Source organism: Bombyx mandarina, chromosome 01 (genome assembly GCF_030267445.1).
Source record: "Bombyx mandarina strain Sakado chromosome 01, ASM3026744v2".
Taxonomy (NCBI): domain Eukaryota; kingdom Metazoa; phylum Arthropoda; class Insecta; order Lepidoptera; family Bombycidae; genus Bombyx; species Bombyx mandarina.
In genome coordinates, this window is record NC_143208.1 from 16774094 (window position 1) to 16791749 (window position 17656).

The 17656-nt window shown below is 40.0% G+C and overlaps 1 protein-coding gene across 11 annotated transcripts in view; it reads right to left on the bottom strand.

Annotated features, from left to right (window-relative positions):
• The window catches only part of LOC114252791 (basement membrane-specific heparan sulfate proteoglycan core protein), a 203121-nt gene that overhangs the window by 7334 nt on the left and 178131 nt on the right, over window positions 1-17656 (bottom strand). For 8 of the 11 annotated variants that reach the window (XM_028187426.2, XM_028187425.2, XM_089731410.1 and 5 more), the window contains 18 exons: window positions 16054-16280; window positions 14565-14692; window positions 13925-14194; window positions 13185-13361; window positions 11400-11557; window positions 10652-10781; window positions 9802-9971; window positions 9222-9429; window positions 8907-9098; window positions 8547-8691; window positions 7855-7990; window positions 6956-7125; window positions 5939-6171; window positions 5050-5195; window positions 3799-3906; window positions 3311-3406; window positions 1154-1406; window positions 720-917 (listed from right to left, as the gene is read on the bottom strand). In XM_028187426.2, coding sequence (XP_028043227.2) covers window positions 720-917; window positions 1154-1406; window positions 3311-3406; window positions 3799-3906; window positions 5050-5195; window positions 5939-6171; window positions 6956-7125; window positions 7855-7990; window positions 8547-8691; window positions 8907-9098; window positions 9222-9429; window positions 9802-9971; window positions 10652-10781; window positions 11400-11557; window positions 13185-13361; window positions 13925-14194; window positions 14565-14692; window positions 16054-16280 — 3145 coding nt within the window. The remainder of the gene's footprint in view (window positions 1-719; window positions 918-1153; window positions 1407-3310; window positions 3407-3798; window positions 3907-5049; window positions 5196-5938; window positions 6172-6955; window positions 7126-7854; window positions 7991-8546; window positions 8692-8906; window positions 9099-9221; window positions 9430-9801; window positions 9972-10651; window positions 10782-11399; window positions 11558-13184; window positions 13362-13924; window positions 14195-14564; window positions 14693-16053; window positions 16281-17656) is intronic. The other 3 variants (XM_089731416.1, XM_089731409.1, XM_089731424.1) reach the window with 2 other exon arrangements.

Below are 17656 nucleotides of genomic sequence, written 5' to 3' on the forward strand. Positions count from 1 at the left end.
AACTATCTATTGTATTATCAATCATGTTGTCAATATTGCTATAAAAATTGTCCTCGACTTTTATAACGCAATCCAAACAGGAATGAACATATTCACAAAATGGTGGACTAAATGTTGACAACTGTGGTACTCAGTGCTTTCCTGTACCACGAAATACACAAAGACAGCTGTTGTCGACCAACTGACGCCGTAACTGCGCGTACGAGTGATAAGGACAGAGATAATAATCCCTCGCTATCGCAATGTAACTCAGTAACGGTCCGCTTGTTTACGTTTATTATCTCGTCTGGTTGGCCTAAGTTTAGTATACAGTTACTTGTGGGTTCACTAGTTTCAGTTTAGGCATACATTGATGATTATATTTGAACCTAGCCCATTGATTACGCGTTTAATAGGAATAGCTTTCGTGTCAGTACAAATACATTTTCGACACCAAACATTTGCTTCGGGTAATCATTATTCTCCTGCCCTTCTCCAGGATGACCTGGGGTCGGCGCAACATAAATATTATCTCCTTCCATACTCCTCTATCATATATATATACCATATTCGCTCACTGCCCACTTACACATATCGTCTTTCATGCAATCGAACCATTTCTCCATAGGTCTACCTCTTCCTATAATAATTGAAATACAATATTGCTATTTAAAACAAATTGAAAGCGGTAGTATCTTTCGTGAGAACAAATTGGTAATTCTGTTGATCCATATACTTACTTCTCAATAAGAAGTAATCGCCTTCGTTAGGTGGAGCTTGTCCTTCCCTCTGGTAGGCCAGTACTCCGTCGTTTGTTGTGTGCACGGCGAGGGCGATGACAGCGGGGTTCGAGGCCAGTTCATCATAGCGAAGCAAACTGGCCGGCAACTCTATATACCCGTTGCCGTTGAAGCCCACACTCTGGCCTAATTCGAGAGCTGTGAGGAAAACATTCAAATTATTACGCTTGTTTGTCATTCAATGTATGTTCAAATAAATACCCTGTTTACAGGTTTTAAGAGTGACAATGGCTTGATGGTATTTAGTCTGCTCGATTTGTCATCACATTTCATTTATACAGCAGCTTTGTGATACGGTATAGGGCTGCAGGTTGTGACGTCTGTATACTCCTGCATAAAACTAAGTAGGTGTCTAACAACTAAAAAAAACTTACGCATCTGACACGAGGCTCCGGCATAACCCAAGGGGCAGTCGCAGGTGTGGTTCATCCAAGAGTTACGATCTGGTTTGCAGGTTCCTCCATTGCGACACGGGTGCAGAGAGCAGGGGTTTACCGGCGGAGGTGGCGACATCAGGTAGGATGCAATGCGCGTCTCGCAGTACGATCCCGTGTAGCCGGGTGGGCATATGCAGTTGGTGGATTCAGTCGAACAGGAACCTCCGTTTTCGCATTCGCAGGACTCCGACTGCGAATGGATATTTTGTTATGAAATTGAAGAAGAAATATGAGAGGAAGAAGAAATGCGTTTCGATTTGAAGGTTGGGCAGCTGTTGTGCTGTTAAAACTAAGACTCTAGAAGTCTTGTGGGTGGGTGGCGGCATTTACGTTGTTGATGCTTTTATTATTGCTCTAGGCAAATAAGCTTATGGTCAATCTGAAGGTGAGTGGTTCCCATCGCTTATGGGCACCAGCAATACCAGGGGAAGAACCATGTCATTGCCTACCGTTCCATGCTCTCCACAAGCGCCTTTTGAAGAAGGACATGTCATTTGCGATGATAAAAACAAGATGAAGGTATCATCTCAAACAATTCCTAGGAGCAGTCCTCATGGAACACGCGATACAAAATACAGATATAATCGAATATGCTCCGCAGATCCAGAGGTTCCAAGCAATCCGTGAGAATGGGATTATCGACAATTCGAAAAGTCCTCTTCGGTATCGAGTCAAATAGAAGTAGATGGTATTGATGAGCCCCGTCTCAAAGGTGAGAGCAGCCTCCACGTGAGGCCCGACTTGTGCTTTGTAAAACAAAAATCTTTGTCAAGGCGTGAAGTTCCTCAATAGGACTCCCAGCAGTTTGGGCGCAAATTTGGCTTTGGCCTCCAAATTACTCGAATAGACATCGCTTGAAGCTTTGACCCCAAGTATCCCCTGTGGAACAGGAATAATACCTGTGGAAGGTTGCAGGGATACTCCTTTTAATGGTGGCAACATAACAGCCAGGTTCTTCTTCGCAGTGAATGTGCAAACCTGTCTCTTCAACGGGTTTGTTACAGCCTTACTGCACACTGTATGAGGCAGATCTTTGGCAGATAGCCATCACACCGGGGGATGTACAATGGCGTAGCACCAAAATCATACATAGTCGAGTTTGAAGCGAAAAGTTTGACCAGAAGGTCAGCCTTCTCTTTCACACAATGAGCCAGACTCTCATCCGACTTGCAGAGTGGTGGGACGCTAGACCGGCAAATTTTCCTTATGCCGCTTTGGCTAGCGACCAAAACGCACGACTCTCAGAGGGATAGTCTTTCAGTCGCTCGTCAATTCTGGGAACGCTCCAATTTTGCCTTAGCAATAGCCCTCTTGTAGAATCTAGAGGCGGCGTTATATCTCTGTCTTTCCCCTGAGATGTTCATCGTTCCATGCCACGTATTTAGACCGATTGAGGTATGCGTCCCTATTGGTATTGTTATACCAGGGCCTGCTACGACCCCCGGAAGGTACCTCAAACGAATGAATGACAATGAATGACAACAATTCCATCCTCTGGAGCACTACATCCTTAAGACGGTTCGCACAAACGTCAGAATCAGAAAAGGAAAAGTAGAGCCACCCCCATTAGTAGGATCCCAATCCGGTGACTTATACTTCCAAACTGTTCGACACCTGTACCTGACTGGATGAGTAGTCAGCAGAAGGTATAACAAAGAGTGCTCATGTCTCTCCATGTATGAGACACCAGCCTTAGGCCAAGGCGAAATCGTAAGCAGCCCAACACGAGAGGTCAGTGGTTCTGGACTCCAACCGCACTTGGGGGTGAGCGCTAAAATTTCCCAGGACCACTACTTCCAACGATAAGTACTATTCAAGCATGTTTTCAGTCTGTTCAGTCTCCTCTTCCACATATTCAAAATGAGTTGAGCCTCTATCAATTCGGGCCCTGAGCCTCTATTAAATCAAGCGGAACCTCTACAGGCAGGCGTAGAATCTTGAGCTATCCTCATGATCTACGCGTAGCCATAAAAGGGACAAGTCTCGTTGCTCGATGTCCATGGAGTCCAGTGACCATTTAATACCTTAACGGCCATAAGCCCGTCTGCCCATATTAGAAATAATAATAAATAGTTCATTTTTCTTTTAACTTACCGCCTGAATATCGCCGCGGTCGTACGTGTTGCACTCTTGAATGTTCGACGACTTAATCGATGAGTTTATGTCGACGGCGTTGCTATTCAACACGACCTGAACAATAAGAATTAGAAATGTTAATTTTTTTTTAAAACAGAAAAACTGGACCTTTTTGATTCACCTAAGGACCTTAAAAAAAAACTGGACCTTTTATGATTCCAATGATTCGTATGAAGAGAAAAAAAGCAATTATTGAATTAGTGAAAAGAATAAGTTGTGAAAAAATAGGAGAACAAGTTTGTCGTGATCGAAATATATAATGATGAAATTTATTTCGATTTACTTTTATCATAGGTACTTAATTCACAGGGTTGACACAAATATTTATTAATACTTTATTATTTTTTATACACATACCTTTAAATTTACCTTACGATATTAATTGAAACATAATGGTGTATTAGATAACCAATTCGGGACCATGATAATGATTGCGGTATACTAACATCCTTAATGCATCCGCTGAAGCCGCCGCTGACGCCGGTGTTAGGGTTCACCACCACGGTGGAATCGTCGACTCCGCCCACGAACATCGGAGTCTCGAACCGGAGGCTCTGTAATTAATACGTTATTTGTTTTCATCGCTTACGCTTATGAACGATTACACGGTATTTGGGGACCTTTTTCTTTTCCTACCTATGCTGATAGCCTTGAGAGGCTATTTCAGCTTCGCCTTACAGTGTTGCTAACACTGGCCCTAGCAAGAGCAGTGCTTCGCAGAATCTACTACCGGATAGGAAACGCGACCCACTGAGAAGATCCGGTGAGAAACTTAGTGGGCGGTGTCTATGGGTTAACTTACTCGTCGAGCCCTTCGTAGCAAGCGACGGGTTCGGCGAGAACGGTGACCGGAAGGGGACTAATGACACACGAAAAACGACGCGAAAGCATGCCACCTAGTGGATGCGAGCCGCAACTACTCGTCAAACATCGGCTCACTTCAGGTGGTGTGCTTCGGCAGAGTCGACATGTCATTGCTCGAGTGGAATCAAGATACATTCGTTGCCTGACTTAAGAGTGAAGACGTCTCAGAACTATCATGGTTTCGTGCTGCGCAATCTCTTTGTACGATTACCCTTCATACCGCCATTCTTCGACTTATATATTTTATATATTCATCACTCATATCAAATGACTTGTGGAAGGAACCGAATGTGAGATTTCGAAATTAAGGCTCCGCTATTTGACTATTGTTATGGTGAATACTTAACCAACTTATTGGTCGTGTGGTTATCGACTCTGTCTATTGTATAAAATTGGCAGTTACGATATAAATATGATTGTTACCGGCTCTATTGCAAAGTTTTAAACAGGTATGTGTTTATATGAATACGTATATGTATATGCTTTGTGATTCGTTTTTGAATGTAATGTACTTCATATTGATACCTCAGTTGCAAAGAGTAACAAATCCGAAACATGTTTTTGTGAGATTACTACGTAGATTACTACGAAATTATTAATTGTATTTAGTTTCATCGGTGTCTTTCACTTCAATTTCCTATCATTTAGGTGTAATTACTTATTTGTTTCTTCTATCAATCAGGTATTTCGATTCTTTTATTGACTTATTTTTTTATTTGCTGGCTACATTGCGTTGGTGAAACAGATAATTACTATTTGAAAGTGTAATTGTATTTCGCTTAAATAGTTTCGGTGCATCGAGAGGCCTTTTCGATATAAACATTGAATCTTACTTCAGCCGGTCTATCCAAACGTCTCTCGAAGCTGCGTACTAAGTTGATCTTCATGGAGACGGAATCCGCGAGGCGGGCGATCTGAATGTCGATCCATTGGTTCGCGGGCAATGGCCTGTCACTTGTAAGCACCACGGGAGTGCTTCCTGCAACGTCAGAGCATAAAAATTAAGTGAACACTGAAATGAGATAAAAGATGCAAAAACGAACAAATTACGATCTGGCCTTAAGCGTAGGTAAATCTGTTCGTAGCACAAATGTTTGCCTTAGGCAAACAAAAGAAAAGCGCTAACTACTGCGCCACGGCATCAGTCGATAAAACCACTAGCGTAGTACCAGACCTTATAGTTAAACTGAATATGGCACAGTTTATCGCCCTTTTAGTTGAGGTAAATATGCCACAGTGTACCAGCCCTTTTAGTGAGGTAAATATGGCAGAGTGTATCAGCCCTTTTAGGTGAGGTAAATATGGCACAGTGTACCAGCCCTTTTAGTGAGGTAAATATGGCAAAGTGTATCAGCCCTTTTAGGTCAGGTAAATATGGCACAGTGTACCAGCCCTTTTAGTGAGGTAAATATGGCAAAGTGTATCAGCCCTTTTAGTTGAGGTAAATATGCCACAGTGTACCAGCCCTTTTAGTGAGGTAAATATGGCAAAGTGTATCAGCCCTTTTAGTTGAGGTAAATATGCCACAGTGTACCAGCCCTTTTAGTGAGGTAAATATGGCAAAGTGTATCAGCCCTTTTAGGTGAGGTAAATATGGCACAGTGTACCAGCCCTTTTAGGTGAGGTGAATATGGCACAATGTACCAGCCCGTTTAGGTGAGGTAAATATAGCACAGTGCACCACCCCTGTCAGGTGAGGTGAATATGGTACAATTAACTAACCGGATCCGAGGTCGTAACGGAACTCAAGTCTTCCATTTCGAACGGTCAGTGAGGTGAAACCGCCGTATCCTCGCGACGACTCGGCGCAGTACATGATGATGCCGTCTGTCACTGGAGTGGCTGCCCTGATCTTTAGCGACATCTTCATGGAACGGGACGGCGGCGGAGCGTTGATAGCTAGGAATGCGCTCCCCGTGAAAGCTGGGTACGCGATCAGTTGCTTCGTCTCGCAGCTGCAAGAGGGGGAGGGGGGAAAGTGGGGGGGATGATTAAAAATCTGTATTTTTAAGAAATTCGTCTAATGACTAATGAGATATGTTCAGATACAATATATTACAAACATACATATCTAAAATATTAACATTGGAGTGTCTGTTTGTAATATTGAAATAGCCTCTTTTTACTACATGCATATTATTATGAATATATATACGGTACATACACTAAAATAATTTTTTTTACAATTTTTGTCTGTCTGTCTGTTTGTTCCGGCAATCTCTGGAACGGCTAGACCGATTTTGACGGGACTTTCACTGATAGGTAGCTGATGATATAAAGAGTAATTTAGGCTACTTTTTTTAGACTAGCTTCGCCCCGCGGCTTCACCCACGGTACGACAATAACCGCGGGTAACATCCCGGGACTCAGCTATCAATAATAAAATTTAATGTTTGCGAAGCGAAGCGAGGGCGGGTCGCTAGTATATAAATAAAGACGTTGATCAATGATCGATGCCCGTAACTAATGGCGCATATTATGTGATATATGAACAAGGCAGCTGTAACTTTCCTTTATTTTTATAACCCAAATCCAAAATTTATTTTGAAGATCTGTTACATGTGATTTAAAATAAAATTGAAGAGCAGCAAGGCAGAAGCGATAACGCGAATGTCGCCATCGACCTTGAGACTTGAGACCAGAGTCTCAAATGTATTGTATTTCGGTCAATCGCCGAACCTTCGAAGCCGAACTTTTAAATGTTATTTTTCACGTAACCTTCAAATTTGTCGTACTTACTTCTTGCCTGTGTGAGACATGGGACAAGCACACCTGTATCCGTCCACTGTTTCGGTGCATTTCCCAGGTCCACATAGGCCGGCTCTGCAAGCTTCCCCGGTTCTCTCGCAATTCCAGCCGGCGAAGCCAGGAGCGCAGATGCACATGTAGCCGCGTTCATTACGCGCCTCCTATCGGGATGTTAAAGGGATCATCATTAGAAAGATATGCTTTTTTTATTGCTTAGATGGGTGGAGGAGCTCATAGCCCACCTGATGTTAAGTGGGTACTGGAGCCCAAAGACATCTACAAAGTAAATGCAGTCACCCACATATGAATTACACATTGAAATATTACCCACATTGACATCTGAGTTCTAAGGTCTCAGTATAGTTATATGTAGCAGTATAGTTAAATAGTAGGCAGCGGCTTAGTTCTGCCCTTGGCATTGCTGATTTCCATGGTCGACAGTAACGTATGCTCGTCTGCCTATACGGCAATAAAAAAAGTGTGTTGACAGGATCTTTTGCTAATATAGACGTTCTCACGATTGACGTGGAACCTATAATAGCATCTCTCACCCCAGCAGTAGCTTAAAAATATTAGACTGTAGGATCCGCGTATACTATGTACTAGCAAGCCCGAAAATTCAGAGACAGGCGCAGGAAAAACCGGGCAGGCATCTCTTAGGTGAAATAAGTTCAGACCTCGCCTTTCTAAAAACCACTCAGCGGTTGCCACATTACTAAATACCCAATAATATTGATTAGAAAATGAGAAGATGGATTTGATGTGTGTTGAACTAAACTTACTCAGAAAATATTTGGGCACATTACAAAAAAAGTACCCACGATCGCTTGTTAATTAAAAATAGAAAAATCTAGATGTAAAGTATTAAAAATATTCTCCAGTTTACGGACCTGACAGATTCCGTCATTGACGCAAAGGTTGGGGGTGCAAGAGCGACATTCGTCGACGCCGTATTGTTCCAAGCTGTCGAGCATGATATTCTTCTCATCGTGGCCGAGGATCAGAGTGCTCACGCATCCGATGAACCTGTAGATATTTAAAGTTTTCTGCTGTTTTAAAAATAATCTAATCTAATTGAAACATATTGTTAAGTATGTTATGGGATAACTGGAATCTATTGACATGAAGATGTGAACCACCACCACCACGCGCCTTTTAAGTCTCAATTCATGTGCGATCAAACCAAAATGTACATATATCTGATTTGGGCTAAAAATACCGTTTTGTCACTCGCAAAAATACATAAAACATTCTTAATAAAAAACCCACGTTATGGTCAGACTGATAGTTCCGGGATCTGACGCTTGGGCGAAGAGTGCAGGGGAGTCGATTAGTGGGTAGGGCCCTCAAATTCTTTGGGCCCGCGGTCTGCTCCCAATACCTTGCAGATCGTGAAGTCCCACATACCAACAAGACCTAGTAGGAGGTTTGGGCCCAGGCCAGAAAAAAAAGTCCATCTGATAGTGAACGTGAAGCAAAGTCCGTGGAAGTTGCAATATCCGTACTGCACTATCAATTTATAGATGCCTCTTTAAATAGCGGTATGGTTGTTAAGGATTCGTCATTAAATCGTTGAACCTACCCATCGGATCCTGCAAGTCCAGCTGGTAGTTGGTCAATATCAGGAACTCCTCCAATGTACATTGGCTGGTTGAGTTCCAGCACGGCCGACCAAGGCTCTTCCGAATCAGTTATGAACGGTCCCGTATCGTCGACGTCCATTGTCACTGTTATCGACGAAGTCAATATTACTACTTAATATTTAAAAAAGGAACACAAAACATATACCTAATCCTGATGTTTACGAGCCAAGTGGAAACTTCTAAATGTCGTTTAAAAACACTGCTATCGAGTAGCGTGGCTAATAAATACGTCCCTAAGCTCGAACTGAAACGTTTTCCTTTCAAACCAAACAAATTTTCAAATGTCTCTCAACTCTTACCCTTCGAATCGGTCCTGCTGACTCTTATTGAATGCCAGACGTTCAATTGCAATGGTCTATCGCCTTTGACGATAACGGGTTCGGCACCAGCGTCGAATATGAACTCTGGTACTCCATCCAACAACCTCAGACCGATGTAGTCACCGGTTCTACCCTGATTTTGGCTGTTGTACAGGATCAGGCCGTTCAGATCTGCGATTTATTAAAAACTTATTAACATTCGTTTTTTAAGGCACCATAATCATAATTTTCATATGCACTATTGGTAATTTCGTTCGTATTTCATCCTATAAATAACTTCATTAAGACACTCACCGGTGGGTTTGAAGTAGACTTCAATGTCGAATTGTCTGTAGGCGTCTTTCAGAGGTGGAAGTGATAACCAACTCTTGCCTTTGAAGAGTGGAACCACACCAATTACCCTAAGGATCGCCTTCGCTGTAACTGTTACTTCTTGGTTGCTGACGCGGCAGACGTAGATGCCGGCATCCGCTTCTGTCACGCTTTCCAAGTGTAGGATTGGCTTTGAAGAAAAAAGAAAACATTGAATAGGACCGCTATGTTAAAGAAGATTTGGGGCTGGTAGACTAAAAACAAAACTGGACGAACGCTGTCTTGAATGACAAGACGCGATATACCTTGGCTCAAGGTGGGCCTTGGGACGAATGGAATAAGAAAACTTAGTTCCAGAAGTTATTTCTTCCCAAATACGTTTTTGTTTCTAAAGTGGGCTGACGAGATCACGGCCCATATGGCGTTAATTGGTGACCAGAGAAAATTTCGGGTTTGATTTTTTTACACGGTGTTATTCCTTCACCGTAGAAGTCATTCGTGAACATTTGTCATGTAATTTAATGAATAATAAAATGCGGCTTCGAATGAATTTGCGTTATACCTGATTGCTTCGAACTTCAGCGGGAAGCGGCGAATATTCTCGTTTCCATTCGATAATGACTGGCTCGTTTAAGTCGTGGTTGCAGGGCATGTCGACGGCCTCGCGAAGCCGAGCTGAGTAATGGGTGACGGGCAGGTCTCTGTTGCCGGGATAGACGGCGTTGCCAGAACCTAGAGACCATTTTCCTCAATATAATGACATAGTTTAAGTATTCACGCACTAACGACTTATTGCCTAAAGTATTATATTGGTTAAATCATAATTTCCGACGATTTTAGGATCGTCATCATCATAATTAGCCTGTGGCCACTGATAGACATAGTCCTATCCAATTGCAAGCCATTGACAAAGTTAGCCTAGAGTACACGTGTATGTGTGATTTTAATGAAAAATAAAGCAGCCAGAAAAACTTACAAATTAAGATACTTTATCGTATATAAATATCACAATGTTTATTTTAATTTATTTGTGTAATTTTGTCAAAAATTGCTATTGTTTTACACTGTACATTTATTAAGCTTTTTTTTATTGCTATTGTAGGAGGTATACGAGCATACGGCCCACCTGATGGTGAGTGGTTACCGTTGCCCACGGACTTCAGCATTGCCAGGGGCACAGCCAGGCCGCTGCCTACCGCAATATTTTTCCTTTTCCGCAATCTTTCAATCATTTCTTAAAAACGTATCAACTTTCTGGCGTCAATTGTTTTCACGTGACATAGCTATGAAACAGCGACAGATACGGACTCGACGTATGACAAGGTTTCATTTTTACCAACTGACAACTTAACTTTGACCCGAGAATTGAGCCAAAACAGTAGAGGTTCTAATTGAAATACGTATTTTAGTACCTGGTTCGATCTCCAAAACGAAATCGTCGTACGAAGAGATGCCGAATGGATCTGTACCGATGCAGCGATATACGCCGGCGTCGGACTCTTGGACGCTGTTTATCAGTAGCCGAGAACCGCCTCCGAACGGCTGCAATAAAAATATTCATAAACATATACATAAGACAAAAATGAATTATATACATATATCTACGTATAATGCGTTAATAGCGATACACGCTCCGGTGAGGTTTGCATGAAAAACACCGTTTCCTTGAGACTACTCGCGAGCCATTTGCCCTAGATTTACAGCAATACAACTTTAAAATTTAGACATAATTAAGAGGCGAATCATAGGTTTTATTTATGTACATAAATTAATTAGCAATAAATTCAGCATTCAACTTGTTTTTTAATACAAATCAAATATTATAAATTCACACGTACAAATAATCTACACGCTTATATACATTGTAAAAACAGCGTCCGCCTCTTCACCTAAAGATATAGCTAAAATTACAGATATCATCTTAGAATAGAAGAGCAAGCTTTGGCGGTAAGTTTTGTCACATTTATATATCAGTACATGGTATATGATTTTTTTTATAGCCCTTGTAGGCAGACGAGCATACGGCCCACCTGATGGTGAGTGGTTACCGTCGCCGTTGGACTTCAGCAATGCCAGGGGCAGAGCCAAGCCGCTGCCTACCGCTGGACAATGATACATTCTTTGCAGTTTGAAATGTTTAATATTGTGTATAAAACTTACATTAGTAACCAGGTACAAGTTGGTGTCGGGACGCTCCCACTTAAAGGTGACATCTCGAGATCTTCCCTTACAGATAACTTCGACGTTCTCCGAGACCCTGAACTTTCTGCGTGGCTGATCGATGTACACCAGCGAAGCAGAATTCGCGTCGCGTGCTCCTAAAATTGAACAGTTGGAAACGTTATCGATACGTGAACTTAACTAATTATGTTAGGGCATCCTTGCCACCCATCCCTGCCTCCCTGTATCCTTTGTTTACTTAAAATATACAGCGGTTAGAAAACTTAAAGGAAAAACCCGGTTGCTGAAATAATTTAAAGGTGATTTCAATTTCAAGGAATTTACAAGTGTGCTTAAGATTATATTGAAACATTCCCAAAAGTAAATAAGCTTCGGCAAGTTTATTAACGTAGCGTGCGATTGTTTTAATTCGTGGAGAATTATCCTTAACAGAGTTATTTATCTTTAACTTTATATTAAATTTTGTCAGTTTTAATATTTAAAAGTTACTCTAAAAATAGTATTATTATTTATAGTTATGAAAATACTGTGACAATATTGTGGTTAATTAAAGATGTGACATATTAATTAATTTTTCATAGATAACTAAGAATGGCTATCCGTCTGCGCCAACACTTTAATAGTGGTGGCGTATTATATACTTAGGTAGCATATTTTTATTGATCCTTCCTGAATTCCCATTATCCCACTGAAAGTAGGTATCGTAACTAACCATTTCTGTTTGATTTAATATATTTACTTAAATTCTCGTCTTTGAACAGTTCCATTATTGATAAAAAAAAATCAATTAAAAAAGCTCTTTAATCATTTCAATAATAAGTGTTTTATAAAGTGTCAAACAAAAAAAATTAAGTTAAACTGTCTCAACAGCAGAATAACACTATAGGGTCTGCTTTCGGGCGCAACGTTTTTTTATCCCTTTTTTGGTTTCAGATCAAACAAATCAACTTATGATGTAGTTGCAAATTGAAATCACGGACCTTATGTCTCCTAATGTCGAGGTAAATCACACAACTAAACCAGCTATATCTACTAAACGAAAAGTTTTCTAGAAGGGAAACCATCACCAAAAACAGTCATTGTCATTGGGATTAATATTGAAAAGACATAATAATATTTTGAACTACTAATACTGGCAATTTAAGATTAAATAATAAGTTAAGCAAATTCAAAAATAACTTAATTGTTAATTTCTAAAACTAGATGCATGCATGTAGCCAAACCATTTATTTTGTGTTATTTACGCCCTGTATCAAATTTATACACTATATTATTAATACTACATAGGAAATTATTTATATTCTTATAATCCTTTTGTTCATCCGGATCTAAAAGTAAGGAGATATCAAAGGACAGAACCCACACGAAAACGTATGCGTTGCACATGTGATAAGATTACCGTGAAAGTAAAATATTTTCAATAGTAATAAAAATAATAACTAAACGACCATACGTTAACATCTGTATTAGTATTTATGAAAGATAAAAGTGTATTGACTCGTCAAAAGCCATTCAGTGGTAGATACAATCAACAGTCAAGTTCATACTTTTACATACATAAATAATTTATTATTTTAATAAACTATCTGTCCAACTGTTATAATTTGGATTTCGAAACATAATTAAACGGTAACGATAATGGCTTTTCTTGATTGTTTTTATATTTCATTGGCTCAAGCAATCTTGTACATATGAACGCAAAACAAAAACACGGAACTGAACGAGGGCCCACATACACCGCCACACACCCGGTCCCAACATTACCGACTGGGAGCAACTCGTCTTCAGACTGCCACGACTTGAAGTATCTCTTATTCCTGTATAGGCAGTTTTCCTCGTCGCTACCATCGTAACAGTCCCGGAAGCCGTTGCAAACCAACGATTTATCAATACAACCGCTGTTGTCAGAGCAACGGAAATCCAACTCCGAGCATTTAATACCTTTGTGAGTGAAAAACTTCATCAAATACTGAGTGAGATACGTTTTTTTTTTGTTTTTTTTTTTTTGTAATCATTCCCTTAACCTGATGCAAATTGTAGATTTCTGAATCGTTATGTAAAATTTATTGCGTAGAAATAATAAATTTCAGCAGTCTCATATAAATTTAATAAATAGATTCATCAAATCAGATTCGTTCGTTCACAATTCAGTAATCTGTCAGGAAATGTAATGACAATAAAAATTCAAAACACAAGGTATGTACGTAAATACTTTATCTGGCGTTTCGTGATTTGAAATCCAGCTACTTTCACTACTTTCATGAACAAACTTTAATATTCAAGCTAAATATAGGAAATGGATTTAATAAGAAGAAAGAAAGAAAAAAACGGAGTTGTATCCACTAAGCCCTTCACCGTTTTCTATAGTATCAAAATGCTCCGTAAAAATTAATTAGGATGGTGAATTCTAGAATTTTAATCGCTCAAGCATGCCTGGAGTTATGAAGCTTAGGGTAGGGGCTCCTAGCTCGAGGCTGAAGCTGGCTACTCAATACTGGACTGACCCTCGATGTGCAAGTTGACGTAATTGCTAGATCTCCTTCCGTATTGGTCTCGGACGAAGCATTCGTAACGGCCGCTGTCCGATTTCTGGGCTACTTTGATGAACAGTGAGCCGTCGGTCTTCTGGCGCGACCTCGGGACGGGACGACCGTCCTTAGTCCAGTATATCCTCAAGTTGGGCTGCGAGACGTTACAGCCCAGGTGGACGGCGGCTCCGGAATGCGCGTACTGTTCGTTATTGTGAGATTCCACGGTCGGACGATCGGTATTTTCTACGGACGGTCATCATGCAATCAACCCTTAAGCGTTTAAGCCTTTTTTTGTTTATACGTGTGTGTGTTGACGTCATAACGCCGGCAAAGAAACGTGTGCACTTACATTTCGAGCATTGTACTGTGCAAGCGTTCTGTTTGCAGATTCCTAACAGACTTTGGTCTATCGTCATCGCTCGTTGTATTGTATAATATAAACGATACTATCATTTACCGCCATCATTTTAATGTCTTTATTTAATGATGCAACGAAGGACATCGATAAAACGACTCTGTGACGTCACCTAGCCAAGTGCTAAGTGCTTCTTTGGAACTATGTGCAAGTTTGCGTGTTCGAACATTCTAAACAACGACAATAACATTTACATACCGGTTACGATGACATTGGCGGTGGCGGTGTCGTTTCCGTAACGGCTGCGAGCTATGCAATAGTATATGCCGGCATCTTCCACTTCGATGTTGTTAAAGACCAGAACTGGGCCACGGATTTCGACACGTCTGGAAATCGAAGATTCATTTATTGTTGGAAAATAATAATTTCAAATGAGTTTCACCTATATTATTTCACACTTATTATTATTATTAGGCGAGCATTTTTTTTCAGAAATACTAACGTAAACAAGTAGAAATAATTTTAGGAAATCTCATCCACAAGGATCATACCAAATAGCAATCACCCTTTATGAAATCACATTCGATGCAAAGTTTATTTAATTTAGCAAGAGTTTCTCAAAGGGCCTTCAATTATTCACGGTCGAAGTTTTGACCTTTTCCATTTATAAACTTCGTAATTCTTCTATATATACCTATTAAAAACTAAATGATTTAACAGCACAAAATCGCGCACTCAATTTCAATAGACTCTCACCGCGTAAACCAACCCTAAAAACGAATTTGACTTATTGATTTTGCCCCATCAAAAAGCGAACGCTACAATTTGAGTTATTAAAAAATGTTAATATGACTGGGCCGTTTTAAGTTATTTCACGCACACGGATCATTAACTACTCTTAATTAACTTTTTTTTTTAAATATAGTGTAATAAATTGTCGAATATCGCGTAGCCGAAGTGACGACAGCTCATCGCGGCGTCCACGGCGCGTGTGGGGTTGCAATATTTTGTAACTAGGTATGACACGAATTCATCCCTTAAATCACGTTTATAAGGCTCACCTCATCCGACAAGGCTATCATGATGTATATTCCTTCGTTAGACACATTGTTCCGATTGCTTTGTTTGTCTAAATTAAAGTGAATCATAATCTAGTTCGAAACGGGTGCTAAAATGTTTCGGTTTTTTTTTCTACCTGTTCGCTGGTAGCCTAGGAGGCAACTCTAGCTACGCGCAGACGGGTAGGTGAGCTCATGGACTCAACCTGAGAAAATTTGCTAACACTAGCCCTAACAAGAGTAGTGCTTCACAGAATCTACCACCGGATCGGAAACGCGGCCCACTGAGAGAATCCGGCGAGAAACTCAGTGGGCTGTGTCTACGGGTTAGTTTGTTCGTCGAATTCTTGTACGGTGACAATGCTTGAGGAACCTAAAAGCAGCGAGAGGGTCAGCAGCGTCGGATAAGTAATTAGCGGAATGTTTCGTGTTTACATAACTTTCTAGTATTAAATTTCTTCGAACATTTGCAATTTTTTTTTTGGAGTTCGTTGCATAATAAATATACAAGGTTTGTAATTAAATAAAAAACTGTTTATAAGTAGCGTTTTTCAATAATAATAATAATAAAACACAAAATTTACGTTAAGTTGAAATGCTAACGTACTGAAAATTTATTTATGATTAGTTTTCTTTTCTTTTTTATAGAAAAATACTTGGTGCGGTTATCTGAAAAATCTGAATCTCACCTAGAAGGCTCCCTGTCGTATCTCCAAGTGACGTCTAGAATTTCATCTCCTTCGACGAGGCACTCGACCGTGAGCGACTGACCAGGTCGGACCGTTTGGTTGGCCGGCCTCAACGTTATCTTAGGTCGGGTCACGACTTGGAGATTAGTGTAGTTCGCCTTCACCACCTCTCCGGTGTAGCGGTTGTACAAACTACAAACGTACAAGCCGGAGTCGCTCTTGGACACCTACAGAAAAAAATAAAATTAGTTTTCAATTTCATAGGACTTTTTGGCGGGAACGCGAGGAGTGAACTAAGGTTTAAATACGTAATAACGATGTTTTATTAACTGTTTAGTATCTGTGAAAGTTCACAAATGTGGGAAAATAAAACAAAGCCGCTGGACGTAACTTCACGGGATCCTCCAAAAAGTCAACTGAAAAAGGCTTAGTAAATGATTTTACTGAGATTATATTTCATCCCACATCATCTCATCTCATTTCATCTCAGTTGATTAACGTCTCAAATTAATCATCTTCATTTCATTTCATTTCCTTTCACTTCATAATATCATTTTTCATAAAAAATAAAATAAAAAAAATAAGACTTGATCTAAAGGTCTCAATTACCAGGTCATAAAGTCTTTAAAAAAAAACAATTTCATAAAACCTGTTTATAATAGCCGGCAAACTTCTTGAGCATTTGTTGACGTAGTGGGGGTAAGTTTGCGCATGGTACACTCACGGGCAAAAACATTATTTACTCTGCGTCATAATGCAATTAAATTATTAAAATCAACATATGTATTTATTTATATATTTATTAGAACATCAACAAAAAATATAGGTTAATAATTATAATAATTTAATCTTGGGGTAAAATAGATATTCCTTCTATTAAGTCAAAACTAGAGCTGTTGCCAGGTCTTCGTTCAGTTGAAGCGAAGCTGGTATTTGTAATTTTTTTTCGTTATCATAATCTTGACCATTATCATCATCACTGTTTTCATCACCCGAGTCGCCATCATCGTGATAAGTCGACATAGGGCTCATCGGTGTAGTTTACGACTCGGTCGGTTCGATCTTCTTTTTTGTCTATAATTAATTATTTTTTGAAGATATTCGATTCGTAGTAATCGAATGTTACTTTTTTCAATTACCAGCTTCCGATTATTTTCTGTTTTTTTTTCCATCTGAAGCCTAGCTCTTTCATAATTCGTCGTAAACTTCATTCCGAGCCATTAAAATGTATATCTTCTTTAAAATTTTCGAAGCCTTTCTACGGTACGGAGTTTCGCTGCTTGTTATGTAGTTATTATGATTACATCTTTTTATAACAGATTGAACGAAACTATCCATTCCGGTAACTTTCTTCTTCCCTGATCTTTTCTTACCCGGAGTCCCAAGCACGATGAGCAAGCCAGAGCCTTTAGCTTCGTTAATAATGCACCTAACAGTACTCACTGATGTTTTTGTTGCTTCCGAAGTCTGTTTTACTTTTTCCATAATATCATTCTTCCCCTGTTTTATAATGAAGCAATATACGTCGTACACAATTTTTCTACCCTTTCTTTTGAATCCTACACCAGTTTGTCGCGGCATAGTGTATTTTTTATAAAAAATC